This window comes from Paroedura picta, chromosome 8 (assembly GCF_049243985.1).
Source record: "Paroedura picta isolate Pp20150507F chromosome 8, Ppicta_v3.0, whole genome shotgun sequence".
Classification (NCBI taxonomy): domain Eukaryota; kingdom Metazoa; phylum Chordata; class Lepidosauria; order Squamata; family Gekkonidae; genus Paroedura; species Paroedura picta.
Genome location: NC_135376.1, coordinates 78915632 through 78934655, shown reverse-complemented (window position 1 = coordinate 78934655; position 19024 = coordinate 78915632). Strand labels below are relative to the sequence as shown.

Genomic DNA, 19024 nt, shown 5'->3' with positions numbered 1-19024 from the left:
ATTCTAATCAAAGCCAAAGATGATATTTCAAACAAATTAACAAAACTTTATTAATCTTTATTATCTGAAAATATAGTAAGAACTCCATTACAGATTTAACTGCATGCACAGCACCCATAACTGGAATGGAGCAGAGGCACTTTACCCATTAGAAGTGTGTAGATTGGTTGGTCATTAGTGGCCTATCCATAAGTGGACATATCTAGCTAAAAGGGTCAAATGGGCAATGTTTAATTGCTCTCCTTTGAATTCACCACTTTGGGTAGCTACCTACTTTTCGTTCTTTGTATGTCCTGGCCTATATTTTATTGCATTACAATTGAAATTTACCTTCCACTCTTCTCTTTCCACTCATGTATTCAATCAAGTTCAAATTTAGCTCAAAGGTTGCCCCATATACAGATATAGCCCCAACATTCTCACTACTTATACACAGACTTAGGAACTCATACCAGGGTTCGGAGGCAATAGTGTGAAGCCCTCTCATGTATATCTTCCCCCGATCCCCCATTCATTGGTTACCAAGAGTATCACTACAAAGGACTTTGCAAATGAAATATTTTTCTTCATTGTTTCTACAGAAAAAGATTTTGTCATTAATTTGGATTGCATTTTCTCCTTGTGAAAATCATATATGTTTCAGTGCATGTTCCTATGTAGAAAAGGCCAGAAGTCCAATGCTCAAAAGCAATCTTCAAACATGATTTTATATTTTATACAAACAGCTAACACTTCACCTTTATAGTAGTAAACCAGCTTTGTTGCCAAAAAAGGCAATCTCCTAATTAGTTGGAGGAAATTAATTTGTAAAGGACACAAAGCAAGAGGGGATAACTGGGACTCTCCACCAATGGATACCAGGATTTTCCCCCTTTAAGAGAACTCGCAAAACAAACCAGGCAGATGTTCAATCAGAAAGGATGTTATTAAAAGGATTAAATACACATACAAACACATCAAAAACACACACAAGATTAGCTAAGAGAAAATCAGGAAGGAGAGGGGAGAAAGCAATTTTGGGGAAGGCTATAATTACCAGTCTTGAAGAAAGTGGTCCACGGAGGCAGAGGCAAAATGACCATCATTTTACAGAGAGAAGAGAAGGCCCAACGGATTGGTGTGTGTGAAGATTTGGATTTAATAACACAAACACATACTGGTATGGTTCAAGTGGGTAGCCGTGTTGGCCTGAGGTAGCAGAAGAATATTTTGAGTCCAATAGCAACTTTAAGCCCAATAAAGGTTTATTCAAGGCATGAGCTTCCTCAGACAGAATGGAACAAGGATCATAAGAAGACAGATATAAAGCAAAGGTAAATTAGTGGCAAATTAGCAAATTGTCACAATATCCAAATTATGTCATATTATGCCATGTGGTAATTCTTTGCTCTTGAGCCTCTTGTGGCGCAGAGTGGTAAGGCAGCAGACATGCAGTCTGAAGCTCTCCCCATGAGGCTGGGAGTTCAATCCCAGCAGCCGGCTCAAGGTTGACTCAGCCATCCTTCTGAGGTCGGTAAAATGAGTACCCAGCTTGCTGCTGGGGGGTAAACAGTAACGACTGGGGAAGGCACTGGCAAACCACCCTGTATTGAGTCTGCCATGAAAACACTAGAGGGCGTCACCCCAAGGGTCAGACATGACTCAGTGCTTGCACAGGGGATACCTTTACCTTTACCTTTAATTCTTTGCTAAAACAGTGAATCAATCCTTTTGAGTTCAGTTGTAGTTCACAAAAACTGCTATGGAACAAGATGTCATAATTTATCAGACAAAATGTTCCCTGGGGCAAGCTGATGCATTTGCCCCCAAACAATAACTTAATGGTTTTTTTTGGAGGTGGATAATAATTTCGAGGGAGCGTGATGGGTTTACCTGTGGTGGACTATAGGTGTAAATGGTGCTTGATTACCATGTAAGTACCAAAAGAGAAAAGCTACTAAGTTTGGGTGACGTTAAACATATAACCTGGGATAATTGATTTTCAAGAAACAGAGATCAGTTAACCTGGAGAAAACGACCACTTTGGAAGATGGAAACTATGGCATTATACCCACTGATGTTTCTCTTCTCTCAAGCCCCTCTCTCCTCAGGTACCATCCCATCAAACCTTCAGGACCTGGCAACCTTATTTAAGGAGATCTGTTACCACCACCATACCTCCTCTGGTCCAGGTGAGAAGGAACGCTGGGTGGTGGTACAGGAGGCAGGCACAGACCTCTTAATCCTGACAGTGGCCCGATACACTATGATGCACAGGCTTCCATGCACACATGGGGAGGGGCAGAAAAGGTGTACAGAGCTGTAATGAATCTTATGCAGACTTTTCTATACATGGGTGGTTGCACAGGTGGGGATGAATTATGACTTCCCCCCCCTGCAGCCTAATGTACAACAATGCCCAGAGTAGCTGTAAAGATCATGCTGCTCCAATATTCCTTATACTGGCAATGATTCTGATAAAAACACAATGCAGGGAAGTGGCCACTTATGTGCCAAGAATTAAACTGTAAGACAACAGAAAATTCTGGTTTGTGCAGGCCTCACAACTTTTTACCTTTCTAACAGTGCAATCTGAAGTAGAGTTACACCCTTCTAAATCTACTGAAGTCAATTGACTTGGAAAGGTGGAACTCTACTCTGGATTGCATTGTAATTTACTGTACAGGGTGACAAAAAAATCCAAATATACAGACTTCTTGTACTTTGACATTCTGTTCTCTGCTTCATTTAATTGAAGCCCAATCAAGCTCACAGAGTGCCCACATACAGAGTTGGACAAATAAAAGAAGTCATCTTCCATGGGGGGGGGGAGGTACAGCATGGGGGGGAGAATGACTGTAAACTAACAAAGAACAGATTAGAAGACCATTTTAGCGCACTTCATTACAGAAGCAGCGTTTTAGACTTTGAGATGATTGACTAGTGATTTTCCCCCCATTTGTTCAATAACAAAGAAGCTGTGATTAGCTTAAGGAAGATCCCTGTTGTTCAAGAAGAAGAGATGGGAAGTTTCTAAAAGAGCAAGCACTTAGCTTCTGTCACAAATGTATATGACTAGCACCAGGATGAAGGACTTGTTAATACAAGAGTTTCTTCTGCTATCAGTTCTCTGGGCAAGGCATTATATGCAATCAGCATGCGAAACTTCTATGGACAACCGTGAGAGCCCTGCATGGCTGGGGCTGCAGATTGCCAGTTGTACTTCACAATTCCACCAAGTGCAATATCTCAAGTGAGGCCATGGCCTTTTCTTTCATGAAACTGTGTGGGCATCTGATGACCAAGTTGTTCTTGCAAACACTATCCTGCTTTATTCTTACATATAATGTTGATCAAATAATACTGTAAGTCAAACTTTAATCCAGTCCACATAATTCATCGCCCAGGGCGTGCTGGCACAGACCAAATGGCACTATCAAAGAACCATGGGATGCTTTGCAAGCAATATACGGAAGAGTTAAATGCAGCAAACTCTGAGAGTCCAATCTGGATAGTGCACAGCAAAACTCCTAAGTTTATCATAGGCCTCAGTGCAAGTATTAAGCCCAAATGGGAAGTGAATTTCACCAACATTTTGTGCCATGGCATGGTCATGTACATTACACAATCCCCAAATGACTCTCATTGTCAAATGAAGATCTGATATGAAGTTTTTAAATAAAAACAAACTCATAGTGCCACAAGAGCAACAAATGTGAGTGTCCTGCATAGTGCAGGGGGTTGGACTAGATGACCCATGAGGTCCCTTCCATCTCTATGATTCTATGATTCTAAATGATGGCTGTGAACAGGCATGCAAAAATATACAGAAGGTAGGGATTTTCGCAATATCTTTCTCAGAGTGAAAACCTCAGTTTCAGCACAGCCAGGGCGCCTCAAAATAATAAGCTCACAGTCCTTTCAGAATTGGATATGTAAAGAAGCAGAAGAGATGGTTTTTATACCCTGCTTTTCACTACCTTAAAAAGTCTCAAAATGCTTTACAATTGCCTGGCCTTCCCCTCTCCACAAGAGTCACCCTATGGTGTAGGTGGAGCTGAGAGAGCTCTGAGAGAGCTGTAAGTGTCCCAAGGTCACCCAGCAGGCTTCACGTGGAGGCCGAGTAGGGAATCAAACCCGATCCCCCAGGTTAGAGTCCACTGCTCGTAAGCCCTACACCATGCTGGCTGCCAATGCAGCACTTCAAACGCACCTATAACTTTTTTCTTTCCTCCCACACTTTCCTATGCTGAAAATTTCTCTTGCACTCAATGCATTCCCTCCCTCCCACTTTCCCCAGGCTATCTGCTGAATTCCACACACGCTTGCACAGACGGGATCAATCCGAGGCTGACTCGCCTTCAGCTTATCTCTGCTCCAAATGATTGATTTTCCCTCTTTAAGGGTAATTTGCTGGTGAATTCCATGTATTGCAAAAAACCCCTGTGAAATCTAATTCATTCCGATTGGCAACCAGCACTTTTAGAAAAGAGTACTACAGAGCTGACCGTTACTCTTTACAGTTATGATCTATGTAAATGCATTTGTGCAGCATATGCCTACACGGAACGTTAATACTTGTTAATGAACACCTGTTAAGCAACATGATTAAGGTTTAAGAACACAATTGCTCTTTCGGCGCATGCATGCTTACAAATGAAATGCATTATCTTTGTATCTATTTTATTGATGAGGAGGGGAGGCCGACAGGGACTTGCTTAAGGCCAAACCATGAATCTTTGGCAGAACAGAGACAAACCTCTGCCTTCAAGGGATGAGTCCTACAGATCATGTCAGGTGGTCCCAGTCATGCTCAAAATGGTAGAAGGATATATCTCGATGGTCATTGCTCTCAGCTCCCAGGTCTACCTCACCTGGTATAATCTAGTGGCAATAATAAGACAGAGACATTCAGCCACGGTGGCAGCAGGACCACAAGAGGGCTGGGCTGAGAGGACTTCTGTCGCTTTCTAGTGTCCTTCTTTTGACTTGCTCTTTTGGTAGAGTTGTAAACCACGCTAGGTGGCAATACTGGCAGAAAGGGAGCAGCATACAAGTGCTCTAAAAATGCTCAACTAAATCAGAACTGCAAGGTATGAAAAGCACAAGGTGGCCTGAGGCAATCCACTGTTCTCAGCCCTTGAACCTCCCCACCCTAATAATGCAGACCAACGTCATATGGCTATGGAAAAGCTACTGAAATAATGTATCATCAAGAGCTGAATGCCAACCCAAGTCCATTCATGGTATAATCACTGCCATCACTGACAACTGCTATTGGGGAGCCATACCATTCAACAATGCCTGCCTCAAACTCCTAACTACACAGAAGCAGAAATGAGATTTTAAATGGCCAGCGTGAAATACTGCAATGATGGGGGTCAACCCCTCCCCAATGGCTCAACTGCTCACAAGGATCATCCCTGAATTCCTGTTCCTGCACTCAGTTATAGGCCACCTCTATACCAGAAAGGTATCAATGCACTTCTCGGGATTCAGGTAATGACATCAATAGTCAATAAATCAAAACTATCCACCAAAACTGATTTCTGGGTTGGCTTAAATAACTAAAAATGTCATAGTTGATTGGAGGGAAAGCAACCAATCTTTATTTATGGTCATTTAGACCAAAATTTTAGATGCACTACTATACAATAGCAGTTTGTAAAAGGGAAGGTAATACATTAAAAGGTTAAAAATGCATCAACAATAAAACCTAAAAACTTCTCCACCATAAAAGTCAACATTTAAAAGCATGAAATACTGTTGACTATTTTATGATAAAATGAGCCATAAAAGCAATAAAACTCTTAAAGATGTTAAATTATAAAACAAAAACAAGATTAAGAGACAAACCATAAAAGCAGCAAACATTCATGCACACACCCATGAACAGAGAGCAGATGAAATATTCAGACCTCCCTTCAGGCATGTACAATATTAGTTCAGGATGGATAAGCCTAATAAATGTGTTAACAGTTTGAAAGGATGTGGATAGAAGAATAGCATAAAAGTAGAGGAAAACAGGAAATACAAAAAGAGGAGAGGATTTTCCTCCCAGCGAAGGAGTGGCTCATTAGTATTCATCAAGATGAATCTGTTTCTTGTGTTCAGCAGAGTAAATAAACTAGTTCAGCAAGATTCTAAAAATGAGTCTCATATCCCCCAAGAGGCCTTTTCAGATGAGCAATCCTGCCATTTCATATGTGTGCCCATTGTACACATCTGCGTCATTCTCCCCTTTCGGCATCACAAGGGCTAATACCTACTTATGCCCCTGCTAGGAAGCAGATCTACACAATGACTTTAAATCCTCCCTTCCAAGGCAATTATATCTGTTTTACATTTTCCCCTCCCTCCACACACAAATACGCTCCTAGTTAGAGCAAATAATCAGTAAAGGGAGACTCTGTCCAATCAGTATGATAATACTTTGAAGCTGCAGTCATGAACTGGGGAATCTACCGCAACAGGTTTTATACAAACACCCATCAAAATATTATTTGCATCAACTGTTTTAATTTATTCTTCTTCAAAAATCACCCAAGAGGGCATTAACTCCTCTAAATTTACCTATTGAATTCAAAACATCAGAACATAAGAAATTTAGGGGACATTCATAAGATTTGCTACCCCTTAATGCCCATTATCAACACCATCATAGTAATTAAACAGATGGACTCTACATTCCTGTATACAACATTTAAAGAATAGTGTATCGATTCTAATATGCATTTTTGTCTGTGCTAAAATTCTGGATTAACTTAGAAAATTATGATTCTTCACTTTAAATGCCCTTTCGGAGACATATATGTAACAGTACACTCAAAGAAACTTTCTATTCTTTTATCAAGCATCTGGTAGCATGAACAAAGAATAGTCAACATGAAAAAAATATATACATTTGGGGCTACATTAAGAAACAGATTGATGATTGTAGTCCATTAATAAAAATGTGGGATTTTATGAAGGACCACTTAAGAGTTAAAAACACCCATGAAACTGTATGTGTGACTTTTAAGAAAAATCTGTATTATGTACCTATTGTTTGCAGAATTTAATATGCAACAGTGCATAGCACCAAGCTGCTTAAAAGAGTAAAATAGTTTTACTTAGAAGAGAAACAAACTTTGTGCATAGGACACTTTCCTATTCTTCTGGTTTATTCTTTTTATTTAATTCAGGAAGACAATGGGGAAACAATAAAGAACATGGAAAGAAAAAGGGGGCTATACAAAATGCATTTGTCAAGGACTATCATGTAGTACAAAATGGATGACAGAAAATATTTTCCTTCACATCCCCATCATTATTTAAAGGCATTTTAACATATTATCTATAGATTATAACCTCTCTTACTTCTGTTAGGATACAATTGTAGTCAAAATTTAAGTTTTAGTCTTCATAACTAATCTATTTTGACTACATAATTAGATTTATCCTTACTATGTATTCAGTATTATGTATTTTTGCCACTTCTATATATTCATTACACCTCTTAACTGATATCAAAGAGCAATGGAAAGTCTATTATGTATCTTATATTAAGAACCCTTTTGTATTCAAGATATTACATTAAAAAAAGATTTTAGTTCTATTTCTATTTCATTGCCATACAATTGTCTATACAATTTTAGACTGCTTCTCATTCTAAATCTGTTTCTTGCTAGTATAGTACACATAACATAAACTCCAGCTTCCCTCTAATAACAGACTCATCAAATTGGTTGTTAATTTTGCCATTACTTCATATTCAGCAAGTTTATTTCCCCATTCTTCTCAACATGGACAGGAATCTAGTTTTCATTTTGCAGCAGAAATATTTCTAGCTGTTGTCACTATGTATTACAGTAGCTCTTCTAAAGAAATTAGGCAGAACACCTAATACCATGCTCCTGGCTTCCTTTGGGAATGCAAACTTTAATATGTTCTGCATTTTTCCATGTATTTCTTTCCAATATCATTTTGCTTTTTTACAGGTTCACTATATATGAATGCCTCTAGCTTACTATTTATACAACCACGTATCCATGTTGTTTGTTCTTAGGTTCTGAACTGAGACAGATAATTTCCTTCATGATATTTTTCTGCAATCTGGTGTTAAGAGTAATATTTTTTTTATGTATTGGACAAATTCATGGAAGAGAGACCTAACAAGAGATATAACCCATGGCAAGCCAAATGGAGCCCCTCTGATTCCAGGAAGGAAATTTTAAGTTTGGTGGATAACTGAAGGAAAACAAAAGTGCAAGAATAGTGTCTGCTACCTGCAGTCTTAAGGAATTTCGTTAGTCACTGTTGAGGAAGATAGAATAGACAAGTGGGACTCCAAAGGATTTGCAGGCGGTAGCTCATTTCCCCTCCCCATTATTTATTCTCCCATTTTACAGCTTCCTTCTCCCCTTCCAACAGCCAACCTATGTTTATCTGCTACTTTGTCTTCAGCCTCTACCAAGAGAAACTAAGTCCTAGTTGTGTGGTTCTGGTCACTGAGCCAGGCCCACATGCATGGTAGGAAAGCATGTGGAGGGAAGCTCACTTTCCCTTGTATCGCACTCCTTGCACTATTTCCTCTTTGCCTGCTCCTGGCAACCCTCATATCCTTTTCCCTTTCCATGACTGTTTCTGCATTAGGAGACATCCTTGTTTTACCCTCACTTTGGATTTTCTTTGGATGCTAAAAATTTCAATATTTGGGCTTTCCTCCCCTTATTTCCCAGGCTGAAATTTGCAACATACTTTCTGCACTGAGACTGACAGAGGCAGCCTCCCATCATGCTTTTCTCCCCTCCCCTCTACCCAAAAATGTGTTGTTTGCAAAATGGTGCCTGATTGCACCTTTGTTTTCATTGAACTCCTTAATCCCACCATTCTGTGCCCTTGGTCACCTCCCCCCTTCCCCCCAAAGTGTCCCAAATGTATTTTTAAAAAGTGAATTATATTATTACTAGCTTCAAAGCCCGTTCCTAAGAATGGGCCCTGAAAGGGTCCCCTCCCCTGGCCCCTGGCCAGGCAGCTTAAGAAGAAGAAGAAGAAGAAGAAGAAGAAGAAGAGTTGTTTCTTATATGCTGCTTTTCCCTACCCGAAGGAGGCTCAAAGCGGCTTATAGTCACCTTCCTTTTCCTCTTCCCACAACAGACACCCTGTGAGGAGGGTGAGGATGAGAGAGCCCTGATATCACTGCCCAGCCAGAACAGTTTTATCAGTGCCGTGGTGAGCCCAAGGTCATCCAGCTGGCTGCATGTGGGGGAGTGCAGGGCTGGAGGGCGGGAGCCACAGGAGCAGGGCCAATCGGGGCAAAGCTGGCTACACCCTGATTGGCCCTATTCCAACTTGGACAGCTGGACATGTCCCACCCCCTAGGCTGTTTCAGAAATATATAGAGGGACAACAATGGATAAGGATGTTATAACATTATAACATTGCTGTGTAAGACTGAAAGACTACTTTTTTAAAACTTAGAAACAGCATTGTAATGCAACCCCCACCTTTTTTTTTTAAGGCAGATTTTTTTGGAAAGGCATGTTCCCAAACAACTCAAAATGGGTGAGGGAAAAAACTTGATTGCATGCATTTCTGCATTGGACTGCCCCAAATTAGACCCTAAGAGAAAGTTTGCTTTAAAAAATGAAAACTGGTTTTCTGGGGATTCCTTTTCTGTGTGAGGCAAGTGAGGGGGCAATTCAGGTTTTCACCTGAAGAAGCGAATTTCAGTGCAAAAAGGGGCTACAATCTCGACCCCTTTAAAATGCAAATCCAAACAATATTCCTAGTGTGGAAACAGTTATGTGTAATTCTCTCCTTCTCAGTCATTCACCTATCTACCTTTTATCTATCTAATATCTTTAGCAATATTCATTATCTATTTACTTCATTTATAAACCAATTTTCCCACAGTAGAGAACAAAGCAGCTCACATTACAACTGAACTTGAGAGGACAGAGATCTGGAGCATGTCCAGAGAAGGGCAACAAAGGTGGTGAGGGGTTTGGAGACCAAGACATATGAAGAAAGGTTGGGGAAGCTTGGTCTATTTAGCCTGGAGAGAAGGTGACTGAGAGGAGTATTTAAAAGGCTGCCATCATGCGATCAAACTCGTTAGAAAAATCGAGAGAACGACTAAAGATGGCGCTTTGCTAGCCTGGTTTGTGCCGGGCTCTTGGGCCATGCTGAGGGTCAGGAGCAAATGCACTTGGCAGACCTGAGCAGATATGCAAATCTTGCTCGCGGGTCGCTCCAGGAACCGGGAACGGCATCCTGAGGGTCCTACAGATCTGTGGAGACTGAGTTCTCCGGATCGCCGCGGCATGTGCTCAAGGTCATGATGGCGCCCTTGTCGTAAATAACTTTCTAAGCCTGAAATGACCAGCTGACCCTGCATTCTTCCCAGATCATCTTTTACCAGACTGACAGGAGTCGGAGTCTGCAAAAGTAAAGACCGTGAGTTTTCTGGCTTTTCCTTTTCTTCCCCATAAGCTCTCCTCCCCCCCCCCAACCAATTTACAAGGGAATCCTTTCGTAGAACAGGACAAGTCAGCTAAATACACTCGTTAATCAAACAAAGAGAGAACTTAAAGAAAATAAAGACTTTAAAGATTTGTTGGAGAGAGTTCAGTGGGGGACTCTGACTTGATACGGAGATCGACAAACTGATAATTTTGGATCGCCCGAGCTCCTGTGAGACCTCACGAGACTTTCTGTTTATAATCTGACTGCCTAGAACTATGGAAAAATTAACTAAGGCACAGCTTTTCCATTTGTTATGCGAAGGGAACTCAGAGATACTGAAAACAGTCAACAAGGTGGAAAAAGAAATCCAAAAGACTAAGAAAGAGCTCTTAGACAGAACCGACGGGGAAGCTAATCAACAGGAGGGGGAGAGAGCTAGGGACGTAAAAATCAAAAGCACCTTGGAAGAACTTGGGAAAACAGATTTAAGGAAGGAAAGCACCGAAAACCTGGAAGTCTATTTAGAGCAGGAAGTGATTTGGATCAACAAAATAAACAGAGTCTATTCAAAAGGGACAGCACGCAGGAAGCAATCAGGAGATATCTCTGTGCGACCAGAGGAAGAGATCCGGATTGACAAAGTATACAGAGCCTACTTAAAGGTGACTGTAAGCAAGAATCAAGTAAGAGACTTTTTTGGCCCTGACAGAAGGCAACCAGAAATACTCTATGCAGGAACCATCAGGCGACACTGCTGAGTGTAGTGGATCAAGAAATACAAATACTTCAAGACCCGCAAGCAGATACATCATGGAAAAGAACACAATTTCATTTTCTGCGACCACCTGAAGAATGTGATAAATAGTGGAGCATTCTCTTGGCTTCCTGTGGGAAAGACAGCAGCAGTAACTCTTAGGTCAGGGCCAATATATGAAGGGAACTGATTTTATACTACCTAAGACAATAATAGAATATATTCTTATAATAGATTATACTCTCATATCTATCAACAATTACTCTGTTAAGAAAGATGGTAATAACTTCTAGATCAGGATTAATATATGATGGGAATTGAATATGTATGTTAATATGTATGCTAAAAGAGGATGGCAAACTATACTTTCATATGTATCAACAAGACAGCAGCAGTAACTCTCAGGTCAGGGCCAATATATGAAGGGGACTGACTTTATATCACCTAAGATAATAATAGAATATATTCTTATAACAGATTATACTCTCACATGTATTAACAATTATTTCGCTAAGAAAGATGGTAATAACTTCTAGCATTTACTTGGTCTTTCTTGGGAAAGGCAGCAGTAACCTTTAGGTTAGGGCCGATGTATGATGGGAACTGACTATATATTATTTGGAAAATAATAGATTGTACCCTTATAAGCATTAACTACTTGGCCATTTTTTTTCTTCTTTCTTTTTTCTCTCTTCTTTAAGATAATAACAGCCTATATCTCTATACGTATCAATAATTATTTGCTCGGCTGGTCGTTTCTTTTTCTCTTTCTTTTTGTAAGCGCTTATATATAACAAAAATAAAAATATTATTAAAAAAAAACTCGTTAGAAAAATCATTAATGCTCGTCAAGTTCAGCAGCAAAAGGAAACATGGTCACCAAAGGATCCGCTGGCTCGTCACGATCAAAACCAATACAGGGATGACCATGAACCATCTAAAAGAAGCAGTCACTGACAGAAGCATATGGCAAAAACTGTTCTATAGAATCGCTGAGGGTCGGACACAACTGAACGAATAACATCATCATCATGTCGAGCGGTGGTCCCCAACCACCAGGCCGTGGCCCAGTGCCAGGCCGCAAAGGCCCTGGCATTGGACCGCAGCTCCCTCTCCCTGCTTGTGGCCCGGCAAGCTTCTTACTGTGGTAGGGGGGGAGAGGGAAGCAGGATGCGCACGCACAATGCGCTTACATGGCCAGGCCGCGCATGCATGCATGCATGCGGCATGTGCGGCCAAAAACGTGCGTGCTCTGCACTTTTGCACATGCGTGAAAGTGCCAGGTGTGCCCGTTGTTGGCTGCACATGGCACGTGCATGGCCTGGCCATGCATGTGCATGGTGCATGCCCGGCTGCACGTGTGCAGCATGCGCGGCAGCGCAATCACCCTCCCTGCTGCCACCGGTCCCCAGCCTGAAAAAGGTTGGGGACCACTAATGTATAGGATGAAGAGTTATTCTCTCTTGCCTCAGAGGGACAGACCAAAACCAATGGGATAAAATTATTTAAATTCCGTCTAAACATCCAGAAGAAGTTCCTGATAAAGCGGTTTCTCAATGGAACAGGCTTCCTCAGGAGGTGGTGGTTTCTCCATCTTTGGAAATTTTTAAACAGACGCTGCTCTCCAAACCCTGCTCTCCTTAGACTCTACCACAAAATCTCCAGCAATTTCCCATCCTGGAGATGGAAACTCAACCCCCAGGTCTGGCCCAAATGGCTTTCAAAATAGGTCTGGAAAAGACTCAGTTCTCTTCCACTGTTATTTTATTCTTGGAAATCCAGGCTGGAATCCTGTGATTGTTTAGCAAAAGATACGTGGGGAATCCATTGCTTAAAGCTACAGGAGCTCCTTTTATTATTTTTGCACTTTTAACTCCTGTCCACATTTTTAAAAAAGACTTCAGATTTTCTATAAACCTTAACCATTTTATAGAAAGATCTGTCTTGCCTGTCCACAGTTCAGGCGCTCAATTTAAGTATCCTCAGATCTGGCCAAACCATTGGCCTGACTGAGCAAGGTAATTCCTTTACTCTCATGGACCGATTATGCACGGGCCAGAAAGCCTGACGTGGCAGCGACAGGGCTTCGGGGAAAATCCCTGATTATGCCCGACATCGCGACCATCCAAGGCTTGGCCCGACCCAGGCCATGGGAAGACCCGCATTAAAGGAATATGGGTTCTTCTGCAGTCTGGGGAGCACAGCGGGCACAGGCAAGGGCTGGGTCGGGCCAGCCCTGTGCATAATCCGAGGATCCACGACATCCTCCTCTGACTCACGCCATCCCTGCAGAGATGCCTCTCGCTCCTGCCAAGTCCGCGGCTCCGCGGAGCTGACAGGGGCATCCCCCCACCCCCACCATGGTGGGAGAGCAGCATGCTGCTCCCCACCATCATGCAGCAGGGGGGGCTATGCCTTGATCCCACCTCCACTGCCGGCACTTCAGCACGCGCCCACCGCTTCTGGCTCTGCATTGCTTGCACGGGGCCATTGTGCCGGGGCAGCTGGGGGGCAGTGGGGCTTTCAGCTCCAGCGCAATGGCATGGCAGCAGCTCAGTGTAGCAGCTCGGTCATGGTGAGGATTTGGTGAAAGCAGAATTAACATATTGAGTTAAATCCAGTTTCAATGTTTTATCAAGTCTGCTCCACCCACTCTGTGGTGGCTGTATTCTATTTTTACCTAGACATGAAGCTTAGGTGACCACCACCACAAACTCTCTCTTAATTTTCATATTGAAAACTGCCTGATCTGCATAGTATGTCACTACAGAGCAACAGTTGACCACACGTAAAAACATTCATCTTTTAAAAGCCACTCATCTATACCAGTTATATTAGCAGCATCAAAAAATCTGGCCTCAATGAGTCTATAAAACAGCTTTAGGTATACAGGGATTCAGATTTGTGAGGATTTACTGTCTAAACAACAGGAATGATTATCATAAGTGCTTAAGGTAGACAAGGTAATAACAAACTGTTTAAAATTCAGTTGTCAATTACATTCTATTACCCTTTGCTTGTGAGACATCACAAACATAGTTATGCAATGGGTGCCGTGATAGTTGGCATATTTATATCTATTAAAATGCTCCCCCAGCCGACACACTATTCCTGGATTACAAACTTCCTTTAGGCTACCTGTTTTGCAGGATCTCCATGGAACAAATATGACTGTCGTTCTTTTGCAACAGGTGAATATTCACCATTTTATCTGCACCAGAATGTACATTTCAAAACATAATTCTCAAAATCCCTCACTCCCTAATTAAAATTTCTGGCTAGTTTAAGTGAATCCTGCAGGAGAAAAATAAATACACAAGGCAGGAGAGGTAATTTTTGTTTGTCTTGAGTAAATTTAGAAGGAAACGAGCATTTTATATAGCTTGGAAAGACCTACACAAGGGTTCAGTGGCCCCTTAAAACAATTATTGTAGATTGTGACATAGGAGTCAGATGATGCACAGGAAATAAGACATCAATTGTAGGTATCAAATATGTGGGGAAATTGAGATGCATAAGCCTGGGGCTGGAAAAACCCTAATGGAATTCCTAAGTGAAATGGCCCATTGCTGCAATAAATAGAAGCTCTATTAATAATTCCCTAGAAAGGAAGTAATGCTGCAGGGAAGTGGTAGTGGAGTAAGGGCAGCCAGTGAAGAGAGAGAGAGAGAGAGAGAGAGAGACAGAGAGAGTGTTTGTATGTGTAAGTTAAAGCACATAAGTGAAGGTATTAAATCCAATTAGGAATAAAAAATTTCTGAAAAGAAAAATTAGCAGTGAGATGTCAACAGAACAGAATCATTTAGAATTACAGACAAAGAACCAAAAACAAATCAAGCAACCAGTACACACTGTCTTCATAATATCCAGCAGAGTGATGCATAACAAATGTTTTAGATAGTCTACAGAACTGCCTCTAGACCAGAAGGTCCTCATGGTACCAGTTTACGAGGTCACCTCTGTAGGTGAACAGACTGGACTAATATTGAGTACGTTGTGTGATAAAGTCCTTTTCCTGTTCATGCTCTGTACCTAATTTTCTTAGGAATGATGCGAATATATATTGAGTTATATGTCATAATTGAAAAAAAAAGAATCAATTCTTGGTCTGGTCCCAATGTGAGTATCTAATAAGAAGAGGTGGTGAAAAGGAAAGCACATAGCATTTTCCCATGGCTTTCTCTACTGAACTTATATGCATATACAAGTAGACAAGTACACAAGCAACCAGGAAAGAGGAACTGTTGCTCAGTATTAGAGCATCTGCTCAGCATACAGAAGGTACCAGGTTCAATCCATGGCATCCAGTTGAAAGAATCAGGTCCTACTCAGTGCCTGAGAGCCTGGAACGCCATGGGCAGTCTGAGTAGGTAATACTGACTTTGATAGACCCATGGCCTGATTCAGTGTAAAGCAGCTTTGTATGTTCAGATGACCATCAATTGCTTTATAATCAAAGATAGGAAGAATAAGATTATGTATAAACCCTTCAGTGTAATTCTCATTGATTTCCACACTGCCAGAACTTCTAATTCCTGTAGACACATTTGAATGTAAATAGCCATTTTGAGCATTCAGGATATAAAATGATCCCATGGAAGAATTCTGATGAAACAACTGAAGCTTTCATTTTCATAGATTCATGATTGTCACTAGAAAAACCCTCTCCATTTATAAAAACAACTTGAAAAAAGAAGAAATTCATTTGCACAAAATCTGTAACAGTACTTGCTAGAACTCATCAGCTACATTGTCCCATCTTACAGAAGGAAATTACTTCATAAGCTGAAAAGATACGAGTCTTGAAAAATGCTCAAGTTATTTCACAAAGTTCATGGTTATCTTGGTGAAATGACATGTGTTGTTGCCACATGCTGTTACTTGACATATCTCACAATTTTTCTCATTATAACACAGGAATTATATAGCTTCATACACCATAGATTACAATTAAAATGGCAAACCCCTACAGTTAGAAGAAGAAATAAATTATGGGAAGCAGGATAGATTTAAGACTACTGCTAGGGCGAATAAGACAGACAACAAATAAATAACCACCAATAAAAGTTGTAAACCCCCCCCCCCCCAAATTTCAAGCTGAATTTTTCATTCATGTGCATTTTACAAAATAATTAAGACAAAGCAATGTGAACTGTAATCAGCTAAACAATATTAATGCCAACAATCTATAAAGGATAGATGGGAACATATGTAATACTGAGAATATAATTAAATGCAATAATGAGGATTTTTCAGACTCATTTTTTCAATCTAATGTGCTGAAAGTGAGAATAACTGATTATGTGCAATGTATGTATGAAGACCTAACAAAGCAGTAGGCATGGTAGTCAGAAGAAAAGTAACTTGAGTGTTCATTTAAAAGTGGCGCATCCCTTATTTTTTAAATTTTCCTTTGCTGTGTGATACTTTGGCAATCAAGACAAAACAAAACAAAATTAATAAGCAAACAGATTCCAGTTCTCATGTGAAGTACGAAGAAGCAAAGGAAGCCAGGAGCAGAAATCAGTTCAGGCACATCAGCAGAAGATGAGTTTAACCTTGGTCCTCAAATCTTACCTCGTCCTTGTCCTGTACTTGAATGAAAAGCGGAAGAGCGAAGCCGACCTGGGCCAGTTCAGGGATAGCCACACTGTACTCAGAACTGTTGAACTCGGGAGCATTGTCATTAATGTCAATGACAAGGATGTTGAAAGTGGTCATCACAGTTGCATTGGATGGTGAGCGGTCATCATTCAGCTCTGTGCCCTGCAGGAAGAAAAATCAGGATAGAAAAACAAATTGGACTTTATTCCAAAGAATAAGCATAGAGACACGCAAAATCTATAGTCATCATAGAGAAGTTGCATACAGACCAGAAGGCAAAATTCTTATGAGAACAAAATACCCATATATTAGGCGCCATGTGTCATAATGGGGTGTGTATATTTCCTATAACCACCGGAAAAACTCTCATGGGGGGCAGGGAGGCAGGTATTGTTCCATCATGTGCTGTGTAAATATGACCAGCTTCCAAGTCTACCATGGTGTTCCACAGAAAGGATACAATATTTCATGTATATTCCAGAATGACACTTTAATGTCACATCAGAGTTCCTGCAACAGAACAAGAGCTAAGAATAGAAACAAATAATAATGCACTTTCACCATTCAAACCTTACATGGTTTGAAAGCATCACAACACTCTTTCTGCCTATTAATGAAATCTTCTTTTGTCTCTAATATAACATACTAGATTTAAAGCCCATTGTATGGTAAAATACAAGGGGCGCTAGCAGGCCATCTCCTGGCCCTGGCCACCTTGCAGCACTGCTTCCAGGGACCCCCCCCCTGGCCCCCTTTGGTGCTCCTGTCCCCGGTGTGAAGCCTTGTTGGCCACCCCCCTCCCGCCCCAGGCTCAACCCAACACTTTTCATGGGAAATTGTGGAAGGGACACTCCAGAAGACATCCATCTCCATCTGCCATTAAAAGTAAAGCAAGAGCACAGTTTACAGCTTGTCTGTCTGTCTGTCTGTCTGTCTGTCTGTCTGTCTGTCTGTCTGTCTGTCTTTCTTTCTTTCTTTCTTTCTTTCTTTCTTTCTTTCTTTCTTTCTTTCTTTCTTTCTTTCTTTCTTTCTTTCTTTCTTTCTTTCTTCCACCTGCATTCTTGTGAAATTAGCGAGTTGGCCGAAAGCGGTAGTATTGTATAATAGTGATATCCACTCACGGGAAACTGCTCCATGTTGTCTATGCAGGCGGCATGCTCATGGGGGCGGCTAGGTGCAAAGAGGACTCCTGCCATCACCGGAAGCATCATCTAAACAAATGTATTCCCTGCAAAGCCTCATTGTCGGAGGGGGGAAGACTACAATTCCCAGAATGCACAGTGCAAGTAAGCCTCCACTTCCAAGGGCTGCCAAGGGCTGCTGCGCAAGGGCAACATCCCTGCAAGTATCCTGCTGACCCCCCCCCCCCGCTCCAGCCTCCAGTGCTATTTATTAAGGGAAACAGGATGATATGAGTGCTTTGACCAAGTAAACATTAAAATATTTTGCTTACAAAGGAAGGGTGATGCCTTTTTCCTGCATGCTGCTGAATCCACCTTCAGTCATCTCATTCTTCCGGACATAAGAGGCTGCCTCCAGATTCTGCTGTCAGTTTGCAATGTTGGCGTGGCCGGGACCCGGCTCCTGGCCCCAGTGCCAGGGCAAAATGACTGGAAATGTGGGGGGAGCATCCTTTCTACCCCCAGCCTCTCCTGTCAGTTTGCAATGTTGGCGTGGGCGGGACCCGGCTCCTGGTCCCAGTGCCAGGGCAAAAGGACTGGAAAGGGTGGATGGGAAGCATCCTGTCTGCCCCCAGTCTCTCCTGTCAGTGTGCAATGGTGCCGTGGCTGGGACCCGGCTACTGGCCACGGTGTCATGGCAAAGACAGGAAAGGGACAGTGGCTGCTTCCCTTCTGCTTGCAAAGCCCTCTCGCCTTATATGTGAGGCAGCCAGAGGGCTTTGTGGTCCGAAGGGAAGGGAATCCTCTCATTCTTCGGGACATAGAGCCCTCAGAACATAGAGGCTCTGGGTCCCACCGATGCAGGCCTTCCCCGCCACCTGGGAAGCACAGCCGCCACCTATCCGAGACGGTGGCTGTGCTTCCCGGCCAGGGGAGGAGGTTCTCCCCCCCCCCCGGCCCCAGGCCTTCACCACCACCTGGAAAGCTTTGCGGCTCCTGATTGGCCCTCTTGAGTTTTTATCCCGTACTTGTCCCGCTCCTTTCTGCCCTTCGGGCTTTATTCCTACTGCTCCCGCGGAGCAGTTACAGATAACAGCCTGGTTTACCATTTTGTAAT

At 41.9% G+C, this 19024-nt stretch overlaps 1 protein-coding gene across 5 annotated transcripts in view; it reads right to left on the bottom strand.

Moving 5' to 3' along the window:
- Positions 1 to 19024, bottom strand: part of CDH23 (cadherin related 23) — a 556038-nt gene that overhangs the window by 269314 nt on the left and 267700 nt on the right. For all 5 annotated transcript variants that reach the window (XM_077350525.1, XM_077350522.1, XM_077350524.1 and 2 more), the window contains exon 11: positions 16760 to 16948. In XM_077350525.1, coding sequence (XP_077206640.1) covers positions 16760 to 16948 — 189 coding nt within the window. The remainder of the gene's footprint in view (positions 1 to 16759; positions 16949 to 19024) is intronic.